The sequence below is a fragment of the Seriola lalandi genome, unplaced genomic scaffold, assembly GCF_002814215.2.
Source record: "Seriola lalandi dorsalis isolate HSWRI2012SDOR001 ecotype SW California unplaced genomic scaffold, Sedor1 jcf7180002054795, whole genome shotgun sequence".
NCBI classification, from domain to species: Eukaryota; Metazoa; Chordata; class Actinopteri; order Carangiformes; family Carangidae; genus Seriola; species Seriola lalandi.
This window is the reverse complement of record NW_019525348.1, coordinates 522,128-544,166: the sequence shown is the minus strand read 5'-3', so window position 1 is coordinate 544,166 and position 22,039 is coordinate 522,128. Positions and strand designations below refer to the sequence as shown.

Here is a 22,039-nt window from a genome sequence, read left to right as displayed (position 1 = left end):
TACATCCCATCTCCACACTGCCACGAATAAAGTTAGGGAGGGAAAATCATTTTGTATTCATTGGCCGTGAAGTAGACACACTTGAACTACTCATAAAATATCCGCTGTGTGGGTTTAAAATCTTCCTATACCCCCAGAATTCCCCCAAAAAATACCCATATGGAAATGTATTATATGAACATATATTGAATTTCCATACATGAAATATATGTATAGCTAAACTAAAAACATAGGCTATATGTAAAACAAATATTTGTAAAACCTATTAGAAATTGGAACAATTTCATATATTGAAATGCATGTCTAACCTGTTTATGTATGTATGATTATATTGTAGACAATCTTACAAACATACATATTCCTCCCCAAGCCTGTCAGTAAATGTTGAGATTAGTTTATATACAGTAGGGTCATAACATGTTATACCATACAAAAAAATAATGGTAGATATTTTAAATATATGTAGATATACAAATGTTACTATGGGTATTTCATATATGTTATGAACTTATATCTTTATATATCCCGAGGATGTATATATGTGATAATAATACATCTCCTTATAGGTGATATATATGGCAACATCACTCTTGACATAGGGACATGCTGTATATGTCATACATTACATTTCTATATGTGTACTCATGAATAAACTTAATTGTCCTCAGTAGTAGTGATGTTTCAAATATGGTTTCATTTCAATATGACTGAATATACTGAGAAGCACCTTATATGGAGATATTTCTTTTATCCTGGGAATAACCAACACAGTGGATGATTGTGTGTGAGTTACTTTGAATGAATGGTGTGATGAATGTGTGACCTATAGTGATTATCCCTATTTAAAACAGCTGACAAAGGCATTTTTAAAAAAAAAAAAAAAAAAGAAAAAAAAAGATCTGTAAGTTAAGATGTGAGAATGAAAGAAAATACACTGCAGACACTGTTTGGGGGAAGACATTGCTTAACTTTATTCTGCTCTCTCTAAAACAAAACTCCCTGCCCTCCCTGAAAAATATACAGATTTGTCCACAAATGTTAAATGATATCTAGTTATGTACACAGAATATATGTCAATACAGATATTACATGAAACATTACAGCAAAGCTGTTTCCATTTGTCCATTGACAGATTTTTTCACATTGTATTGTCTAGAACAAACATGCTCTCCCCTCCCCTGATGACTGAACTATAAACGCACACTGAAGTGCTGAGGGCACGGTTGTACAGGTGTAGTAGTAGAATTATTGTATATACAAATGTTTAATGGTTGCAGTTCTACATGTGTGTGTGTGTGTCGCTTCTTCACATTGTGCTTCGATAGGACTCCTCTGTCAGATGGAAAATAACATACAACAGGAAGTTACCTTTAGAGTGAAGGTTCTAGCCCCACCACCCTCCCGGCCTATCATTGTTACTCTCATTCACATCATCCTCAAACTTAAAATCAGGTTGAAAAGCAGTGTTTGATTGTCCGTTCTGGTTAAAAGTTTCAGGTGTGTAGCACCTGTAACCACACCCAACTGTTCCAGCTGTTTATCATTAACCTAAGTGCATTTCTACATCACTGCAGCAATGCTAGCAGAATAACCACAGCTGATACGACGTGCTTGTGAATGGAACAATACAACAACAAATCATCATCACATCCAGATCAAAATAAACACACAGGCTGAGTCAGTGGTGATCTAACTGCTGTAGAACTGACACTGTGGCCTGTTGGTCTTTGCAAAAGTAATTTCACCTGCTCATAACAACAGCTCATGACAGGTCACAGTATTTCCAAATAAGACGAAACTAATGCGAAGTGTTTGCAAATTGCCTGTTTGCAATCAGACTTATCTCCCACAAACTCCTCAGTTATCCTGCATGTTCAGCACAGCAGCCAGGCTTTTCCGGTTTAATATAAACACGACCTCAGGTTGTTTATATGTTTCACCATTAACCAAGTCATTTTTGTGCCTGAACCGAACCAAGATGAGAAAATACCAATATGAACGTCTGGTCTGTAACTTTGATTTAGCAGATGCAGACATACAATGTTGTCTTGATGGACTGGCTGACATGCAGGTCTGACATGCAGGATTTTTTTTATGCCAGAGATTAACTGTTTAAAATGAAATGATTTTCACACAGCTTATTCATCATGGTCAGTGAGGCTGCCCCACTTTTAGATCAACACAGTCAGTTAACACTGTTTGCTCGTGGCTCACCTCACCACAGGTTTGCCAGATTGAGTGTATCCACTAATTGTACTGCCACCATCAAACCCATTATATTCTGGTGTGATGAAGCCTAATGCTGCATTCATGTCATGAATGTCAAATACAACCAGCAAAGTGAATTTTCTGAAAGCTCTGACTTATATGACTTGTCCCTTAAAGGTGCAATATGTAAGTTTTCTCTGCAAAGCGCTTCAGTCGTCGATGCCTTAGTTAGCATTATTTCTTAATCATCTCATACTGAGCTAAGGGCAGGCTGGATGCTACAGTGACTCATAAAAAAAACCCAATATTATGAGATGGGACGGGTTGGGGCTAGCTGGTTAGCATGCTAACTTCAGAGGAAGAAAAGAAGCGCTAGAAAAAGAAACAAAACTAAAATTAAAACTGGTGTTGCTTTCCACCGCTAGTGCGTAAAGGAACAAAGTTTGAAGCTGAACGTACAACGTTTCTTCTGGACTCTTAAGTAAACAGCTGTTAATGCCGTACAAAAACAAACATATAGCACCTTTAATATTACTGAAGTGCCTGAAAAAGGCAAACAGCTTTGGACGCTTCATGTCAGCCGTTGCCCATTGTTCAATTCAACTAAACTTAAATTTAAAGAATATGATGCAACATTGTCAGTTAACCGTTTTCTTATTTGTCACACCGCCAGTATGACATCCACACAGCCATCTTAAATTTGTGAATCTATCTGATCTCTACCAACCATCACATATGACAATGTTTGTGACATCAGAGCACTTCAGTCTGACATGTACAGATGCAAAAAGCACCTTCAGTTAGAGATATCAATTATGGATTTTGTTACACATAAACTATGTTTGAAATTGCTCTACTCCTGCTTGCACAGTTACATGATACAAACATTCAGATAGACATCCCCAACGTATGTACAGCAGCCTACAGTTCTTACAGTAGGAGCTCAGGACCCTTTGACAGACAACATCCAGTACACCATAAAGGTTCAGGGACTACAGCAGGGCCATGCCATGCACATTTATTGCTTGTTAACGTGGCTCCATTAATTTTGTTGGGCTGTACTCATCAGAATGACAGTGGTTAATTACAGACCGGGCAGTCTGCTTTAAAGTGCTTTGATGGTGGTTGATGAGCTGGTTGTGTCGTAAAAATTCTGGTGATGGACCAGGTCAAAGATACCTCAGTCTTAAAGTAAACTTGGCCCCACTGATTTGGAAGGAGAGTGAGAAAACAAGCCCAAAGCACCGTCCCTTCACTTTAATATCAACAATCTCAGCCAATGATTTTATTTGTGACGGGAGTCATTAAAATGAAAAAATCAATCAAAATTTTCAGTCAAATAATTTTGCTGCACAATCCTGAAACTTTATAAAGTGTGTCACTTGTTTTGTAGCAGTTGACACTTTGTATTCAGTTACTTAACACAGTCACATTTGTTTTCCATGTTTAGGTTATATGATGACAAGTGAACAATTTCCATGACAGCAGACAAACTCCAACCACTGCAGAAGGCCATCAGATGTAGCTGAAAGCTCTGAAGGAAATGTAGTAAGTGAACTATGTTAGCTCAACTCACTTTTTGTGGGGGAGTTCCACAAAGACTTAGTCCTACCTACAATCCGACCCATGGCCCTTTGCTGCCTATCCCCTCTCTCTCCCTGACTTTCCTGTCTCTCTCTCACCCCAACAATCGGAAACAAAGGCAAAATGCCCAAAAACACAACTTTAAAACAGTTTTAAACTGTTTGCTGTTTCTTTGTTCATATTCTGGGTGTGTTTTCAAAATATCATAGTACATTTCTGAATCTCCTGAGACTCTTGAACTTTTAATGATTTACTTGCAGCTGAACCTTGTAGCGGTCAGAGTCTCAGTCTCACAGAACATCATCTTTAGTTCACAACACTGAACAAACAAACTGATACAAGCTCCTTAAGGAACAGATACCATAACTGAAAGTCTGATAGTTGCTTTGAAGTATTGAAGCAGTGCAAACTTCAGTGTATACTGTTATTGCATCCAATAAGTAGAAATAATTTGTTCGAATATGTTTGACCCTCTATCTGAATGATGCCACATCCAGATCTTAGTTGCCTCTTTGACCTTCCTGTTTCAGTGCCAGTGTCAACTGTCATTCAAAGGAAAATGTAATTATCAGTTTTGAAGCTATGAATTGTAATTTTTCATAGTTTCTTTGGATAATAATTGTCCCCTGAAGGTGAGTCCACTGACCCTTCCTCTACCGCCACCACCACCGCTGCATTTACTGTACATTTGTACATGAGAAATATCACAATCTGATGACAGGTTACCATGAAGCTGATTGAATGAAGCACTTTCCTTTAGGCCAACACTCACACCTTCAGCCCTCCTTCTGTTCAGGGTTTAAGAGCTGGAAATCTGACAGTATGTTGTCAGATTGCGGGGGCTGTTATTGGGGGCACAGAGTGTTAGTCATATGCGTATTTAATTAGTAATTATTGCCACAAAACAGGTGACATTTTTAGAAGCCAATTGAATATTTAATAATATCTGTGCAGTAAGATCATTTGAATTAGAGCATGTTATTGAATAAGCTGGAGAAATCCATACAGCAGATGAGATCCTGTGTTGCTGCAGTGTGCTGGTTTAGCTGGTGTCACTGAGGGTGGCCAGTATGGAGCTGGCCTGTGAGGCAAGTTTACTGCTGCTATGATCTGTCAGTTTACTGAGGCTCTCCTTCATGTTCACAGAGTTCAACTCCTCCTTCATCACACCTACAGCAGACAGGGGTGAGAGAGAAGAAGAGAGTCTCATGTGAGATGGGTTGCAAACACCAGCAGAAGTAAAAATGTGCAGATATGATGTATTCAAGCTGTTTCTTGTGTTCATGTGCGGATTGTGTATCCCATGCACAACCTTTCCACCTGTTGTTTAAAGTGAGAAACATAAGATGAGCTGCTTTTTCCTTGAAAGCACAACAGATATGAAGACATACAGTGAGGACTGATGATCATTGTTTAATGCATTAGTTCACCAGACTCTAGAAAGAACATCTAAACCTAAAGAGGCAACATGAGAGCTGACTGCTGTATGCTGCTTACAGTACGTCTTCTTACGGCCACTGGGTGCTGGTTCTAAAGAGACCTTAGCGAGCACTTTATTAGGAACAGCACACTAACGCTGGGTAGTTCCTGGGTTCCTCATGTCATGGATCATTTCTGCAGATTCATCAGCTGCACATTCAAGCTGCCAATCTCCTGTTCTACCACATCCCAGAGGTGTTTTACTGGATTCAGGTCTGGAGACTGGGGGGGGAGGGGGCACTGAAGTTCACTGAAGTTCACTGAACTCACTGTCATGTTGATGAAACCAGTTTATCCTGCTGGAAAAAGCCATTAGAAGATGGTGAACTGTGGCCATGAAGAAATCTCCACACCATCACACCACCACCACCAGCCTGGACTGCTGACACAAGGCAGGTTGGCTCCATGGATTCCACAGGAAGTGAAACCTGACATGGTCTTCTGCTGTTGTAGTCCATCCACCTCCAGGTTGGACGTGTTGTTATCTCCTCCAAGAATGTTATGTTTTCACCAGTGTTTGTTTGTTGATTGGTTTCATGCAAAAAGTACTGAACTGATTTTCACCAAACCTGGTGGATGGATGAGGAATGGACCAATGGAAGAACTTATTAAATTCAGGCGCTGATCCAGTTAAAGTGCCAGATCCAGCTTTTGTTGAGATCTATGACTTGATCCAGAAAATGATCTGGATCTGACAGAGATGTGTAGGATTTGTTTTTTTGTTTTTTTTGTTTTTTTTTATTTTTTCCACTTAAAGAGTGGTTATCTGAGTGACCGTAGCCTTTCTGTCAGCTCCAACCCGTCTGTCCATTCTCCTCAGACCGGTCATCATCAACAAGGTGTTTCCTCCACAGAACTGCTGCTGCTCACTGGATGATTTTGTTGTTTAATACACTTCACTGCTGCCACATGATTGGCTGATTGAATTACTACATGAATAAGCAGGTATACAGATATTCCTAATAAAGTGCTCAGTGATTGTATTTATAAAGTCTCAACTTCTCTCTTAAGATACAAATAAATATATTGGGTTCTCAATTGAAATCACAGCCTTATTTACATATTAAAGTTTAAATGAGACTTGCATGGTGCACCTCCTGTGGTCAGATTGTTCTCACACTCTGAAACATGTTGAGATATGCAGTGGAACAGAGATTCTGTGTAAAAATCGATCACCTACTGGAGTTAGCCAGACTGCAGATGAGACCTAAAGCACTGAACTTGACTTCGACCGCCCCCACAGGATCCTCCAACATCTTCTTTAGCAGGGGCAACAGCTCCGCCTCCCCAAAGGGATCCTTCATCGACTCTGCAGCGATCACACAAACACACAGAGACACAAACGAGTAAACAAAATGTACACATGTCACATCATATACTAGTTGGTAGATGGAAGTGTAGCACACTGATTGCAGCTGGCTACACTTGTATGTCATCTCTAGCTGTAGTTTCATTTCTGGAGTGGAGCCATGGTTGTGTTCAGTTGTTAATTCGCTTCTGTATTCCCTTGTAGTGTTTTTTGTGCTTGATGCTATACAAGCAAACAGTTTGCTTTATTTATGTGCAGGGTGGTTATTTGCTTCTGCTTCGTACATTAGCTACAATAGTGGAACATACACACGTGTCAGTGTTTATTTTAAGTCTTGGGCCAATAATAAACCGTGGTTAGCCTGAGGTGGAGCTGTCCAACCACTGTGGTGCTGAATGCTCCTCACGCACAGGCTTGTCTTTCTTTTCTTTTGAACAACTTAGAAACTTGCCTGACTCATATCAGCATCAGCTGGTTCTTAAGAACTGCCTTCTTACATGCACAGTATATATGATGTATTGTGCAAAGCATGTGAACTTATATAAAACGTAAAATAACTGCTCAACAGTGATTAAACAGCAGGATGGTATGGGACATCAGATGATGATCAGATGTATTATAATATATAAACAGTGTCCACAGAGAAAAGGTCACATTAGTCATAAAGTGTAAGTCTGATCCAGATGAGCCATTAACAACCACGACTGAAAACACTATAGAGCAGCATCACCAGGGTTTGAATTACGGGGATGATGGGGGAGTCTGACCCCCCCTGATTAAGACTTTGACCCCCCAAATGAGGTTGAAATATTCATATATCCTTATTACCTGGAGGAACAGTAATGTTAGCTAGTTCCTAACTTGAACCTTCAGTTACAGTATATTTTCTAACTTAAACCTTCAGGTACAGTACCCGTTTAGCTAACTAGCACATGAGTCTCCCCTGTGCTCTCTGACCACGGTCTGGGAGCTGGAGCCGGAAACGTTAGTTAGTCTACACATCCAGAGATCCAGCCATGTTAGTCTGTGTGATGAAATACTGTCCAGCTATTCACAAACGTAGCGAACAAGGAAATAGAATAGAATAGACCTTTCTATGACCTGCTAGGAAGACAACCATCACAATGTAGTTACAAATTCACAATTTAGATTTTCCTGTACTTTTAACTCTATAATTAACATTATGTTCTTGATGACATCAGGGCCCATATTTGGCAAGCATCTGGTAAAATCTGTTCTAATTGGCATTTGTGTACCTATTTAAACTGTCCAAACTACTTCCAACCTCTGACAAGATTGAGGAGAACTGCAGAGCTGCCCTTACCTGTTCCAGGCAGGTCTGCTATAAAGAACAGACACACTCCTCAGCCTCGCTGAGAGTTCACATATAGATGAAGTCTCTTTCTAGCAGTGACTCTGACATGCCTGATAAATTCAGTCCCAGACCCTTTGACTTTACATAAAACATCTGAAATTGCTTTACCAAGGTCAATGGCAGATGCTATCGCCAGAGCAACCAGGGCCTCATTCTGCATGATGACATGTTCACTTGTTGCCATGGAGATAAGGTGCCGAACCCCATCTGCTTTGGCCACAGCACAAACAACTTCCTGTCAGAGAGAGGAAATCAGTCCATTACAGATAGTCATTGTGTGTGTGTGTTGTATGTGTGTGTGTGTGTGCGCGCGCGCATATACATAAAGTGTCATCACATTAAACTCCAACAGACTGGGTGTGACTGCCATGAATGAAGTGTGAGCGTTGGTTGAACCTAGATCAAAATAAACAGACTCACTGGGCTGCGACTGTGTCTGATGAAGGCAGCCAGTAAGCGACTGGCTTCTCCTCGGACTCCCGCGTGGTCTTTGGCCTCGCACCACTCCATGACCCGAGCCAGCAGCACAGCATCTCTCCCCAGCACCAAGGCTGCCTCCTCTGACACCCACAGCAGAGAGAAGGAAACCCGTTAACAGAGGAGAACAAAATCAAAAACAAACCAGGGAATCTGGCTACAGGCTGCCACTGGGTTGCACAGGTGAAAAAAAGTCTCAACTCAAACAACCCTCTGATGCTGTGGGGTGGGAAGAGCGCTTGTGGCCACTTCTTGGCCACTTCTTGTTCTCTCCTAATCACACACAAACCCAGACCCAGTCATTCACAGAGGCTCCCATCAGAACTGACACCACGCTGTTACACGCTCCACTGGATCTCCTGTCAGTTGTTGAAATGTAATATTGTGGAAATCTGCCTTGACCGAGTGTTGCCTCCGCATGGTGCCACAGCAGCAACAGTCACAGCCTGTCTTACATTCCTCTACGACGTATATGAATTTTAAAACTCTTCAAACTAACAGTTAATCTCACCTTGTCCATCCACCATCATGCGCAGTGTACCCAGCAGTTTGAACTGAACCGGCGGCATGTCAGAGCGCAGCAGGGTCTTTATCCTCTCAGTCACCCCGTCCTCCAGCATCCGCACTTTGTTAGTGGCTGAAACACACACATGTGGTACTGATGCACTTCCTGAGTGTCTCAGCGTGAACGGTGTGTGTGTTTGCATGTATTGCTTTGTATGGTTTAGAATGACAAAACACATTCAGGACATTAGCGTCCAGCCTGACCCAGGTATTCTCTTGGTGAGAGCATGTATGACTCTGTCGTTTCAAAGATAAATTACAGTGTTAATCTCCAAGTAATTACTTTGACATTTGGTGAGTGGTGCCATATCTCTACTGTTTTACTCTGATCAGTACCAGGAATGGCCAGGTTCCTCAGCGCGCTCAGTCCAGCGTGTTGAACAGACACATCTCCTTCATCCACATGTTGCTCCAGCAAAGTCAGGATGTGAGGAACCACGCCGAGGTCCAGCATCTTCACACAGTTACTGTCTGACAGAGACACAACAGGCCAAAACCGACTCTTTCAGAACCTGATTAGTGTGTGACATTACAGTACACCACATCAAAGTGTAGACATGCAATCCCAACTCACACAAAGTCAGTTTAATTAACACAAACTCAACTGAATTATTCAAGTAATACTGTATTACTTTTAAAGATGTCGGTGTCTAAGGCAACATGTTGACGTTGAATGGCCTATAGCAGCAGTTCCTCTATCAGCCACTAGGTGCTGGTTTCATACTTAGGGAACTTGTCACACATGACACTCATTAAATTAAGAATGGAAAGAAATAATCAACATAATTTCCAACATAATCCACAAAAAGATCCCCGTACTCCCGGAGATTATTCTTGGTCTTTTTCCAAAAGCATTGTCCCTAAGAACTCATGACGGTAAGTTGGTTAATTGTTGCCATCATGAGAGAAACGTCTTATTGCCATACAATGGAAAAGTGTTTGTGGTCCATCTTGGGGTCTTTGGATCAATAGCTTTCTTCTTGCATAGTGATTGAAAGGCTTACATACATCAAACAAAAAACTCCTTTTTTTTTCATAAAATATGGGATTCATTTCTCAATTTCTTGGAATCAATACCTGACAACCCAATTTCTTGAATTTGACATTTTCCAAATGAGACTGTACCCTTTTATTTATTTATTTAGATTTGCAAATATGTAAGTTCGCACATAAACACGTTGATATATGTTTAAGTAATTTATTAATTATTATTTTGTAAAGCATCATTACTGTTGTCATAAAAGCTGATTTGGGAGGGAGGGAAGGAGGGGAAAGTTGTTTCAAAATGTGTGTGTGTGTGTGTGTGTGTTTAAAATCAATAAAGATCAGTAAAAATCAATAAACATCAGTAAAAGAAAAAATCTAAAAGAATTAGCAACATGTGCTTTAAGGACAAAGGTCTTATTATTTATAGATAGATACTTAGGACCAGACATGTGGGACATGTCAGTCAGCTGATGAAAACAAAAGCCTGGAGCCTGTAAGCCCCTTGGAGTTTTGAGGTCCCTGGACAGCAACATACACTGCCTCTCCCACTGAATATGAAATCAATACAAATCAATCAATGTTGTTTTTGATGGCTTCTTCCTGTGAAGTGTATCTTGCTGGTGTTTGAGGATCTTTCCATTAAGAAGATATTAAATCTTAATCCTGCAGTAACTGATTTTTGGCCACTTGTTTTCAGGAGAAATAAACAGTTAATTGAAAATGAACATATCGTCACCTTAGTTGAGATGGGGAACTTGTTAGCAAACAGTCTATTACACATCTATTTACACATCAAGCTGACACAGCAAAATCATTCAGTGTTTACTTCAACCTGATGAATCTTAATCCAGTGTCCCCTCTCTGTTAGCTCTGTGTTGAGTCTCTTTAGCTGCTAAATGCTTCACTATGTTGAGCAGCTGCTCTCTGAATGAGTGTGTTTGCTGCTGAGCAGGGAGTGGACTGCGGCTTTTTCCTCTGACAAACATAGATACAAATCTCTTTATAGTCTGTGATAAACATCTCACCATTTCTGGCGAAGTTGGCGATGGCCAAGGCTCCAGACAGCTGCAGCTGAGTGTTGGAGCTCTGCAGCCAGGACAGGACATCCTGATACACCAGTCCTGACCCCTCACCAAAACACTTCTGCATGGACTCATCTGGCAGAGACACAATAATAATATATGGTGGATGATGTGAGGATGATTTGCTGCAGCAGATCAGTAATAAAACAACAGCGGTGCACTGATTTCAGAGATTTTCTGCTTTCAGACGTACAAAGACTGTATAAAGCCTGTGACACACTACCACCCAGAAAGGTCACTCTGTCCAGATAAATGGGGCAGAAAGCTGTGATAATACTGTAGACAACCTGCCTGGCTGGTCTGTTATGTCATGCCCGGCCCACACCCTCTGCACTTTTCTATCTCTGTCTCCTCCTCCGTCTCTTTCTTTAGATGACAGCTAATGAAATTCAGTCCACACTACATTTATGGTGCATTCACACAGACATGCATGGATGCAGTGAGAGAGGACAAGACATGACAGTCAGTGTTATTTCAACTGACAAGCTGAAAATACAGAGTAAATTACATGCACAGGATTTTCTGATTACCTAAACCCGACTCATCACATCACAAATTTCTTTGTCTGTGCGGGTTGAATGAGGTGAAAGACAGAAACACACGAAAAAATAGTAAATGATATACCTACACTGAGACAGTGTTGTTGTCACAGATGTCCCATGAGGACAAGGACCTGCATCACTCACCTCCTAAAAGCAGGGACACTATGAGGTTGGAGGCGATCTTGATGCTGCAGAGGTCATGGGGGTCAGAACCTCCCTGCAGGCCCCGGATCATCTCTGATAAAGCCTCTGGTACTCCTGACTCTGCAAACTGCAGCTTCAGTGCATCTGGTGGTGCAGGACAACCAGGTCAGCTTTACCACTGTCTTTTGTAACCATGTTTAAAAACTAACACTGTCTACCAGTAAAAATACAACATCAAGAAAAGCTGCAACAGTGCAGATGGAACCATTGTCCTTGCTGTTGAAGCTGGAGAACAGTTGTCTGTTGTGATAATAAGGGGAGTCTTATTAATCCAATCAGAAACATGCTAGAGTGATGACACTCGCACATACTAAATATTAAGTAAATATTAATAAGTTAGACCCTCCTTCCATCAGCAAGACAGAAGACACATTTTTTTTTCATTAGCTATATTTTTGTCAAACTGTCCTCGAGCGTTTTATCAATTCTTTTGAATCATTGTTTTGTTTGATTTGTAAGTGACACGTTCAGCATGTGTCAGTGTGTTTAGCACATATGTTCTGTCATGGCTGACCAGGTGAAGACGGTTGCGACTGTCTCCAAGCTGAGCAGCCAAATCAACACAGACCACACAACAGTGTGTTTAACATTTTAGTTAGAAATAGAGAAAATAAGAGGATAATTTTGTCCCACAGCAAAACAGATGAAACAATAATTGCTCATTTTAATGCATAAGTGAATAAGAATAAGTTATTTTGGGAATTATTATTTGTTAGCCTCACATGGTCTTTTATATATTTGCCTGTTCTTTTCATCATAAGCAATAAAATAAATAAATTGTGCCCATTTTGACTGAAGGTAGGTTCCATGTTCTACACAAAACAAAACTCAATAACTGTTCTTTGATAAATATTGTTAAATAAATAAATAATATTATAAAATTATTGTTCAACTATGCATATTTTCAGAATATTGTACAAATTGAGACAAAAAGCAAAAGTTTTCAGTGAAATCGAATGTATTTTTAATTAGTTGCAACCGTCCCTGATCTGTGTTTCAACCGACCCCAGTCTCCTCTGTTCTTCTGATCAATGAATATTTTCAGCTATTGTTCTCTTTTATCCCTGATGATCTGAATTGTGCATTCCTCTATTGCAGAGTGGACAGTGGTCAGTATTTAACTTATATTATATTAAATATAAGTCAAGTCAAGTCAAGTCAAGTCAAGTCCAGTGGCTTTGTACGGCCAGAGATATGAAAGTAAAGGCTTCCTCAGTATAAACAATAATGAAAACCTCTGATGAAGCCTGACTTTATCAATCCCAACTTGAGAGGTTTTCATATGGATCTCAGATCAAATATCAAGTCAGAGTTTCATCAGTGAGTCCTCCTCCCCGAAGGTCTTACCACTCTCGCCCAGTGCGCCCAGTATCTCCAGGATGACATGTCGGCGTTCGGCATCAGGCGCCCGTTTCAGCTGAAACGTCAGCACATCTGCCACGTCCTGCTCTGCCAGGGCTTCTCTCGCAGAGTCTGCAAACACAGGGGTCTATAACTATGGACAGCGTTGGAGGTAACTAATTATCCTGACTGCCAGTCATCACACAGCTGACATCTACTGCCAGTTGAACACAGCAGCAGATTTCCTGCCCTCCTCTTGATTAGGGTTAAACAACAGTGTATTTAAAACCTCTGTTCTTCTGAGACAAGCTTCATTGCTTCATCCTGGTGTTTTCACTGTGAGCTGTAACTCAGACTCATTGTTTGACATCTTCAGAGATGAGATGAGTTGGAGAAGCAGTGAATCAGATCTGTGTTTGTGTGTTGCTTCTTCCCACTGCTTTCTCTCAGACTGACAGACAGTGTGTTCCAGCATTTACTCTACCCTTGGACCTGTGAGCAACTTAGTCTGTTTTATATGAGTGACAAGGGAAAGCCATGAGAGCAAGATGATCCAGAATGACAAGGACAGTGAAGGACATGTCTAAATACTGAGACAGTGTGATTCAAACCATGGAAAATAATGATAAATTACTATAATGAATAAAATCTAAATAATCACCCATGTCAGCCAGGTTACAGAGGGCCAGCAGGCAGACATTCACCAGTGGGTCATTCTCTGGATACTCCCTCATTATGGACACCAGTCTGGGGATGACACCGCTCTGGACTAACTGGTCCTGTTGGTACGCTGGGTGGGAGGTCAGAGAGAGAGACAGGGGAAGCGATGAAGAATACAGTGATTTATTCTGGTATTTGTTTTTAATACAAAAAGAATCATTTCTTTATGGTCAGTGTTTCAATTCATGGCCAAGACAATTGTACACAATTAATCACATTTAACGGAGGGTAATAAAAAATGAAAGCCGTACACATAGCACCTAAAGATGCAGAGAGACTGTCCGTCTCTGTCACCCTCAACAGAACAGTCTCTGCTTCATCAGCACACTCTTCATCATCAGTAAAACCCTTGTGACTGAGCCAGCACCGTCACACCAACTCACAGTTGTCAAAGCAGATGCGCCCGATGGCCCGGCCAGTGTTCAGCAGCATCTCCGGGTTATTGCTGTTCAGATGGGGAACCAGCACCTTCACCAGGCCTGCCTCGATGCACGGCTCCCTGACCGCAGCTACAACACACACAACCATGAGACGTTACCTCTTCAACTCTGGTATTTCCCTTAACTGTACAGCAGATTGTTAAACCTGCTGTATTTTATCACTATTTGCAGTATTGTATCTTGTTTTCTATTCTCCTAAAACATAACAGCTAATAACCAGTGTAGCAGGGTCCCACTGTACCTTCACGGGCCATCTCTGCCACCACCAGAGCCACCTGGCAGGTCAGGCTGCTTTTCCTCTGTAAGGCCTGAGCCAGCGTGGGAAGAATCCCACTTTTGGCAATGTCAACAGCAGCATCTTTCTCTGTGGACACACAACAGCAGGATGTCAAACCACAGCCTGTACTAGAGATATGTGGGGTTTTGAGTTTACACAGTGAAGCTCTGATGTGACTTTGATGACTGCAGGTGTTTGCATTAAAAAAAAAGGCACCGCCACAGATGGTGTTGGTGGCCTCCTCACCTTTTCTCTACTGCCAACATCACACTTTCACTTTTATTTAAGTGACAGGCCGGATGCAACATGTACTTTAAGAAGGTCTTATGTTTTATAGATATGTCAGACACATTCCCAAATTGAATTAGCTCAATCAGCTGAACAAAAGCCTGGAGCCTTTAAGGTCCCTGGAGTTTTGAGGCCTCAGGGCAGCTGCCTCTGCCTCTGCCACAGAATATGAAACGCAGTTTTTTCTATAAGCAGTTCAGGATCCAAGATCACCTATTCCTGTCAAGTGTGTCTTGCTGGTGGTTTTGAGGATCTTTCCATTAAGAAAATATTAAATCAGATTTTTGGCCACTTGTTTTCAGCAAAAATAAGCAGTTCATTTGGTTAGTTGTATCACCCTGACAACGAGTTTTCAATTTGCACACAAAATCCAGGCTAGTGTAAAGCACTGGCTTTCAGTCACACACCTACTACTGTCTATGTCATGTCAATTTTAGATGTAGGTCACATGTCTGAAGCGCCTGAGTCTCTTTTAAAAATCAGTCTGATGAGGTCAGACCTGTGTGTGTTTCTGTAAGGCTACAGCAAAAAGCCATTAGGGTGGAGCCATTTTGGACTGCGGTGCCTTCATTTTGAATATATGATTCCACTTCACAATCAGACTCCCCTTATAAAGGATTTGTGAAAGGTTTTCAACTAGTTAATTAATTAGCTTGTTAACAGTTTATAAATCATTTATAAGCATTTATAACACAGTAGATAAAAATGGGCGACAGTGACCTGTTGCTTGCCAAATAGTGAGCCCACATGTATCTGTACTGTTGAGCCTCATATCTTTTGTTCATATCACATGACCAAATTCATCCTATACACCAGTATTGTTTACCTCGACATGCTCTCAGCAGCCATCCTCATTCTAATCCCAGCTGTTGATCAGACTGTTCTGCACAGTGGAGATTAACATGGAGATGCTTTTTGCTGGTTGGTCTCTTCTTTAGGACTTTAGCATTCCAGGTAGAACACAACACTTTTCTTGGCATCTCATCTTTACAACCATGAATGAATTACTAACATTGTTAACTGGCAAAGGAGTCGTATTGTAAAGTGTAAAACACGTCCCCATTTATTAATCAATTACTATAATTTATAACTGGTAAAAGGAACAGACTTGTATACGCCTGCCTACATTCTTATCAATACAGTAACTAAAAGAAAAGAAAATCATTCCCACTTGTAACCTTCAAAAATATCTCCTTTTCATCCCTTTTTTTTAGCTTTTTGAACCATAAACTTACAAACATCTCTAAAATCATATAAACTAGAAAAAAAAAACACTCTCCAGTGTAATAACACTTGTGAAAGTTGAAACTGTACTATGGCAGTCAGAAAAAAATCTGGGGCCTTCCGATTCTATATGTGAAACTGAAAATCCTTTATTTGAATATGGATACCAACGCGTTTCGACTCACAAAGTCTTGATCAGGGCATAGGTGCAATAAAAAACAGGTTCGCATTTAAAGGCTCATCAGACTGACTACCTGATGACTTCTCTCAGATCATATTTGTCTCCTGTATTGTATAAGATATAAGGCTCCTTTTACCAGTTATAAATGGTACTAACTCGTCAGTAAGATTAATGAGTAGAAAGTATTAACTATTTGCCAAATAGTGCGTCTGCATCAATGTATGAAAACTGTGAGAACTTGTTTATAATTGTTTATTTATGATTTATAAAGTGTTAACAACCAAATGAATAACCTAATTATAAACTATTTATAAATCCTTTATAAGGGTGGTCTTATTGTAAAGTGGAAATGAAGACAATGAGTGAATGTAACAGAGAAAACTACAGCGCAGATCGAGAAGTGAGAGCCGACATGAAGCCAGCAATGTTTCATCTTCCTTATTCCACATTCATCTTCCCCAGAACACTCTGGGGAGCATGGATATTTATTTCTGGTAATGCACAACTTTCTTCACTTGCAGAATGAAAGGGCTGAGCTACAGATGACAGAAGGAAAAGTAAAAACCATCACGGCCTGTTTAGTGTAACCTGCACATCAGAGCTAAGCTGTGTGAGATGGTGCAGGTGTGTGACATGACTTACTCTTTTCCAGCAGAGAAGTCAGCACCGTGTCCAAATGAGGCTTGAGCTCCTCTTCAATCAACTCTGTGCTGACACTGATAGCCTTTAGTGCCTCACTCAGAGAGTCTGCAACACACACACACACACACACACACACACAAACATACACACACACACCACCACCACCACCAGACAACAACAACAATAAAAGTTAACAATAATGCAGCTTTAAAAGACTTCTTTATCCCCCTACATAAACACATGAACACTAAAATTTGCATAAATGAACAATAACAAAACAAAACATTAGCGGGAAGTGTATGAGGTACAGTAAATGGTGTGAGCATATGTGCATCAGTAGAGTTATAACTGGAAGTGGAAGTGAGAATAGCACTGGCTGCATGAACCTTATGAGACTGGACTGGTCAGCTGATGCCCACACAGCTGTGAATCAGCTGGTGATTGTGAGGTATGAATGAAGCAGCTGATGCCCAACCTGTGGGCCATGAAGGTATTGCAAGTGGGCTAACAAAGCATTTGCAAACAGTACAATTTTGGTGAAAAATTTTAATTCTAAAAAATAAAACTATAGATAATGGTTTAAATGTTTCAAAATGTAATGATCTTTAAAAAAAATAAAAAATATTTAAAAACTTCTTTCATAGTTTTTTTTCTCATATTAAGGCCTATCACTGTGATAAGCCAATGATGGGAACTTTTATGTTGTGCACGTCCTACTTGTTTGCAATCCTAGTCTGATTGCGCACTACAAGATGAAAAACTGGAGGATCAAAATGGATAGCTGTCAGCAACAGGAAGAGTTAAGAGGAAAGAGAGACAGAGACAGATGGTGAATGGACAAGTGATCTCTCCCCATCAAACAAAAAAGAAAAATGAGCTTCCTGCATGTTTCCCTGCTTTCAGTTCAATCCTGAATGTTTGATCATCATCATTATAACAAATGTTCTGACAACATGTTATTTGGCCTCCGTATTGTAATTTGGTTGGATGTGGATCACAAACATTTTTGATATTTTCAAGAGTATGAAAAGGTAAGGAAAAGGTTGGGAACCCCTGGTGCAAATAAATATTCCACCTTTGGACTACTACAGTGTTCAGTGGTTATTTCTTCATCAACCCTGCACTCATGTTGAATGAGTTGTAAATACTCTATTTTAAATTAGTCCTCATATATCTGAATGTATTGAACCGAGAATTTTCTTGCTGTGAGACAACAGTGCTGCTCACTGCACCAAGGTGATGCCCCACACCTCTACATTGGCAAATATAAACAAGACTAGGTCTAGACCTAGTGTTATGTCTGGACTGTCCATGGTCAAATCCAGATTTTATAACTGTGAGTTCGTCTGACAAAACCAGCAAACACATAAATGAAAGACAAAGACTGAGCTGTGATTTCAGCTGGATTTACTGTAACATGATCACTCAGAGAGAACGTTAGAAGAGACGGACTGTCTTTCTTATTTTTTACTTAATTTTTCAGGCTTTTCCCTTTATTACAGCCAGAGAGAGAGAGAGAGAGAGAGAGAGAGAGAGAGAGAGAAAGACATAGAGAGAATGACATGCAACAAAGTGCCACAGGCCGGTCTCGAACCTGGGCCACCACGGCAAGGACTAAGCAAAACTGACACGCTCCACCAGGTGAACCACCGGGGCCGGAGACAGATTATCTTTGTTACTCAGTCTCTCACACAGAGCACAGCCTCCGTCTGGATCCACAATAGTTTAATCTTTATTTACTTCAACTCCAGAACGTAACAGACTTTTATTAGAGGCAGGTCTTTATGTCTAACTCCCTCTGTTTGATATGTAGAGTTGGTCATAGTCGTTAGTACGAAGCCTCGTTACTGATGACTTCTCTCTCTCTCTCCCTCTCTCTTGCTCTCTCTGCTCGCTGTGTCTTATGTTTAGTTATTCCTCTGCCTCCTTTAGTAATAATGATACATGGAATCAATGTAGTTTATTTGCTGTAATGGAGGCCGGGCTCAGTGTATTGGAAGTGCTCCTCCTCTTCCCTGTAGTTGCTGAGCAGCCAGGAAACCAGAGCAGCTCGATAGACTGTGGCTCATCACCAGTGGTTGAAATATGATCAGTCAGTCAGTTAGTCAGTCAGTGGAATTCATGATTGTAACATGTCTGCTTTATTGTTGGAAAGCTGATATCTACTGTAACACATTAGCTAAAGGTCAATGTTGGAGCACAGAGGATAATAAAAAAAACTATTCGTAGATCATGATATCGGAGCAAAACCCACCAATAAATGTAAACCATACAGACTAATCAGTGCAAACAAGCTTCATGATAACAACTGAATCAATGTAGTTTGGAAATCGCCCTGTCTGTGCACTATTAGTGGTCCAGCACTTGGTGGTTGGTCCTGGAAAAAAGGTCGAACAGCTACTAGAAAGGATATTATAAAATCTGGTATAGATATTCACTGACCCCGGGGAACGATCCTGGATAATTCTGCTGACCCTGACCATTCAAAGTTTCATCCTGAGATAGATACAACATGAAAAATATCTTGAAATGAATGATTAGACTACCACAAAATTTATTGTGGATACTCATCCCCAGAGGATGAAGAGATATGTTCATTTTGACCTCCTGACCTTTCCACCATCAACTCATATCACTATAAGAAATATAAATCTCTTAAAGGCAGACTAGAATGTAATATACATATATCCCTGCATCCATGCCCCTCAGAGGAAAAACATCACAAACATTCAGTGTCATTACAGGAAGCAGTGCACCCGTTACGTCACAAGGCACAAAGTAAATGTGTGGAGGTCGACTATGACCACGCTCGACTTTCATGCAGGAGACTTCCTCTGTCACAGCCCTGCAGTTAACTTAGCCAAGTGTTTCAGTCGCCTGACCTTAACCCTCATTTATTTTCCACGACCCCTTCCGTTTTTCTGACCTTAACTCTACCCTATATGCCATAGGCAGAAACAGGAAGTGAGAACAACATTGCTGGTGAACGTAATCTGTGGTTTTAGTTAGTTCAGTTAGTAAGTTCAGCCTGATTACAGCCTTTCAACCTGAGACATCTTCAATCATTTGGTCCATTGCTGTCAGCTCAGGTGCAAGCTTCAGGAGCTGCATACACAAATGTACATACAATAAAATGCATTACACACACACACACACACACACACACACACACACACACACAGAGTGAGGAGAGACCTGCAGATGGTAATCACCTCAGCTAATCCGTTGTAAGTCGAATGAAAATAGCCTGAGTGGAGGGGGCTATCAGGCTAAGACAGCCTGCAAGGTTGGGATCTAACCCCCACGTCCTTGTGAGTGTGTATGTGTGTGTCTCTGAGAGACGGAGAGAGAGAGAGAGAGACAGAGAGAGAGAGAGAGAGAGAGAGAGAGCGAGACTATGTTCATGCGTCCATGTGTGTTTGACAAGAGAGCAGGCGAGCAATTTACTAATCAGTCCCACAGAGAGATGTGAGGGAGTCCCCAGGGTGCTTATTACAGCGTCTTCAACTACTCTGCATGTTTCCACATATACAAACATACAGGCTTGTCTACATACTATAACACACATATATGTTTGGATGTAATAGAAGGAACAAGTGCACAATCTAATCCAATACAACAGTCCAGCAATAAATCCCATGAAGCTTCTTATGTTTAGTGGTGCTCAGACTGTCAGGGAGCTGTTGATTCACCCCTGTGATCATTTTAAATAAATGTGCAATGCTTCCACTGGCAGCAGTTAGCAAGACGGCTAACAGTCGGCAGCAGCAGCAGTAGTTTGTGATGAGGCTGGGGTGTTGGGTGGTGGTGTGTCTTCAGCTTCTAATGCGTGACTGAATAGTTCCTGTTCCTCCACTCTGGAGCTAAACAGAGCACTCTCACTGGCCGCTGACACAAACAGCTCGATGTTGCTGGGGTTGTCTGGACTGACACTGGGGAGTGGTGCAACTCCACGCCTTGCACCAACACAGATGAAAATATTTTAAATTCAATGCAATGCAATGCAAAAAAACTAACAAAAATAAACAGAGAGAGGAGCCCCTGCTTTACTGTTTGGAAACAATGATGTTATAGGCGTGTATTAGAGACTGACTCTATCTATCTATCTGTCTATCTGTCTGTCTATCTATCTATCTATCTATCTATCTATCTATCTATCTATCTATCTATCTATCTATCTATCTATCTATCTATCTTTTGCTATTCCCCTTATACACACATTGAAACACACACATTCCCTGCTGTGTGATGCCTAAAATCATACAACCGCACAGTGGATGTTCGATGCTACTCACCGGTGTCTGTCATGGCTGCTGGTCGGCAGGCTCTCTGCTGGCTGGCTCGCTGCCTCTGCCTGCTAGCACTGTCTATGTGTGTGTGCGTTTGTGTGTGTGTATGTGTGCTTGTGTGTGTGTGTGTGTGTGTGTATGTTTGGGTGTGTGGCAAGCAAAGGAGCTCCCCTCCCCTCCCCTCTTAAGGTCAGGTGTACCCCAACTCTGTCTCTCACTCTGTCTGTTTCTCTCTACTCCTCACTCTCACTCCTTCGATCCCATTATCCATCTCTCTCTCTCTCTCTTCCTCTCTCTCTCTCCATCCTCCCTGCCCCCACTGCGCTTGCGCTCTCTCTCTCTGCTCATTTGCTCTCTGTTCCCACCTTGTTCTTCCTCTCTCTCTCTCTCTCTCGCTCTCTCTCTCGTCCTCTCTCTCTCTTTCTTAATTCACAAATTCAGAAAAGCTTCATTGTTCAGATAAGAGTATCTACTGCACATAAAAACATGATAGACAATAAATAAAAAGAAATAAATGTCCTAAATATCTGGAATGTTTTTTGAATGTAATATAATGTTTCTCACTCATTGTCATTTTTTTTTCCAACTCTGAAAGAAAAAAAATTCTCTATTTTACAGAAATATTTAATGGAATAATATTTAGGTATGGATAAGACCACCTACTCAGAAACTCTTTGTTTTGTACTGGACTGAGTGTAACAGCCTGAACTAGCAGCACACTGAATGTACTGATGCCTTTACAAACTACAAGCCACAAGAAATGACTTGAAAAGTCATTGGTTATTTTCAGCTCCACTCTGGACTGTAGACTGTACTTAAAGATGGA

General features: G+C 40.9%; 1 protein-coding gene across 1 annotated transcript; it reads right to left on the bottom strand.

Annotated features, from left to right (window-relative positions):
* Positions 1-941: 941 nt before the first annotated feature.
* On the bottom strand, positions 942-21,469 carry LOC111669405 (rap1 GTPase-GDP dissociation stimulator 1). The gene is made up of 14 exons (XM_023425687.2): positions 21,220-21,469; positions 16,925-17,029; positions 14,554-14,676; positions 14,256-14,381; positions 13,814-13,942; positions 13,159-13,284; positions 11,752-11,895; positions 11,009-11,140; positions 9,333-9,467; positions 8,944-9,069; positions 8,376-8,515; positions 8,064-8,190; positions 6,452-6,580; positions 942-4,962 (listed from the first exon to the last, which is right to left on the bottom strand). Exons 1-14 carry the CDS (start codon positions 21,230-21,232, stop codon positions 4,835-4,837), a joined length of 1,683 nt encoding a protein of 560 aa, XP_023281455.1. The 5' UTR covers positions 21,233-21,469; the 3' UTR covers positions 942-4,834.
* Positions 21,470-22,039: the final 570 nt, after the last annotated feature.

Bases quoted from the DNA above. Each gene is read 5' to 3' on its own strand.
- LOC111669405 (XM_023425687.2), bottom strand. The intron at 11,141-11,751 runs GTGAGTGATGCA...TGTCTCTGCCAG, and splicing joins AGTGTCCCTGCTTTTAGGAG to ATGAGTCCATGCAGAAGTGT. The intron at 9,070-9,332 runs GTACTGATCAGA...TGTGTGTTTCAG, and splicing joins GAGGAACCTGGCCATTCCTG to CCACTAACAAAGTGCGGATG.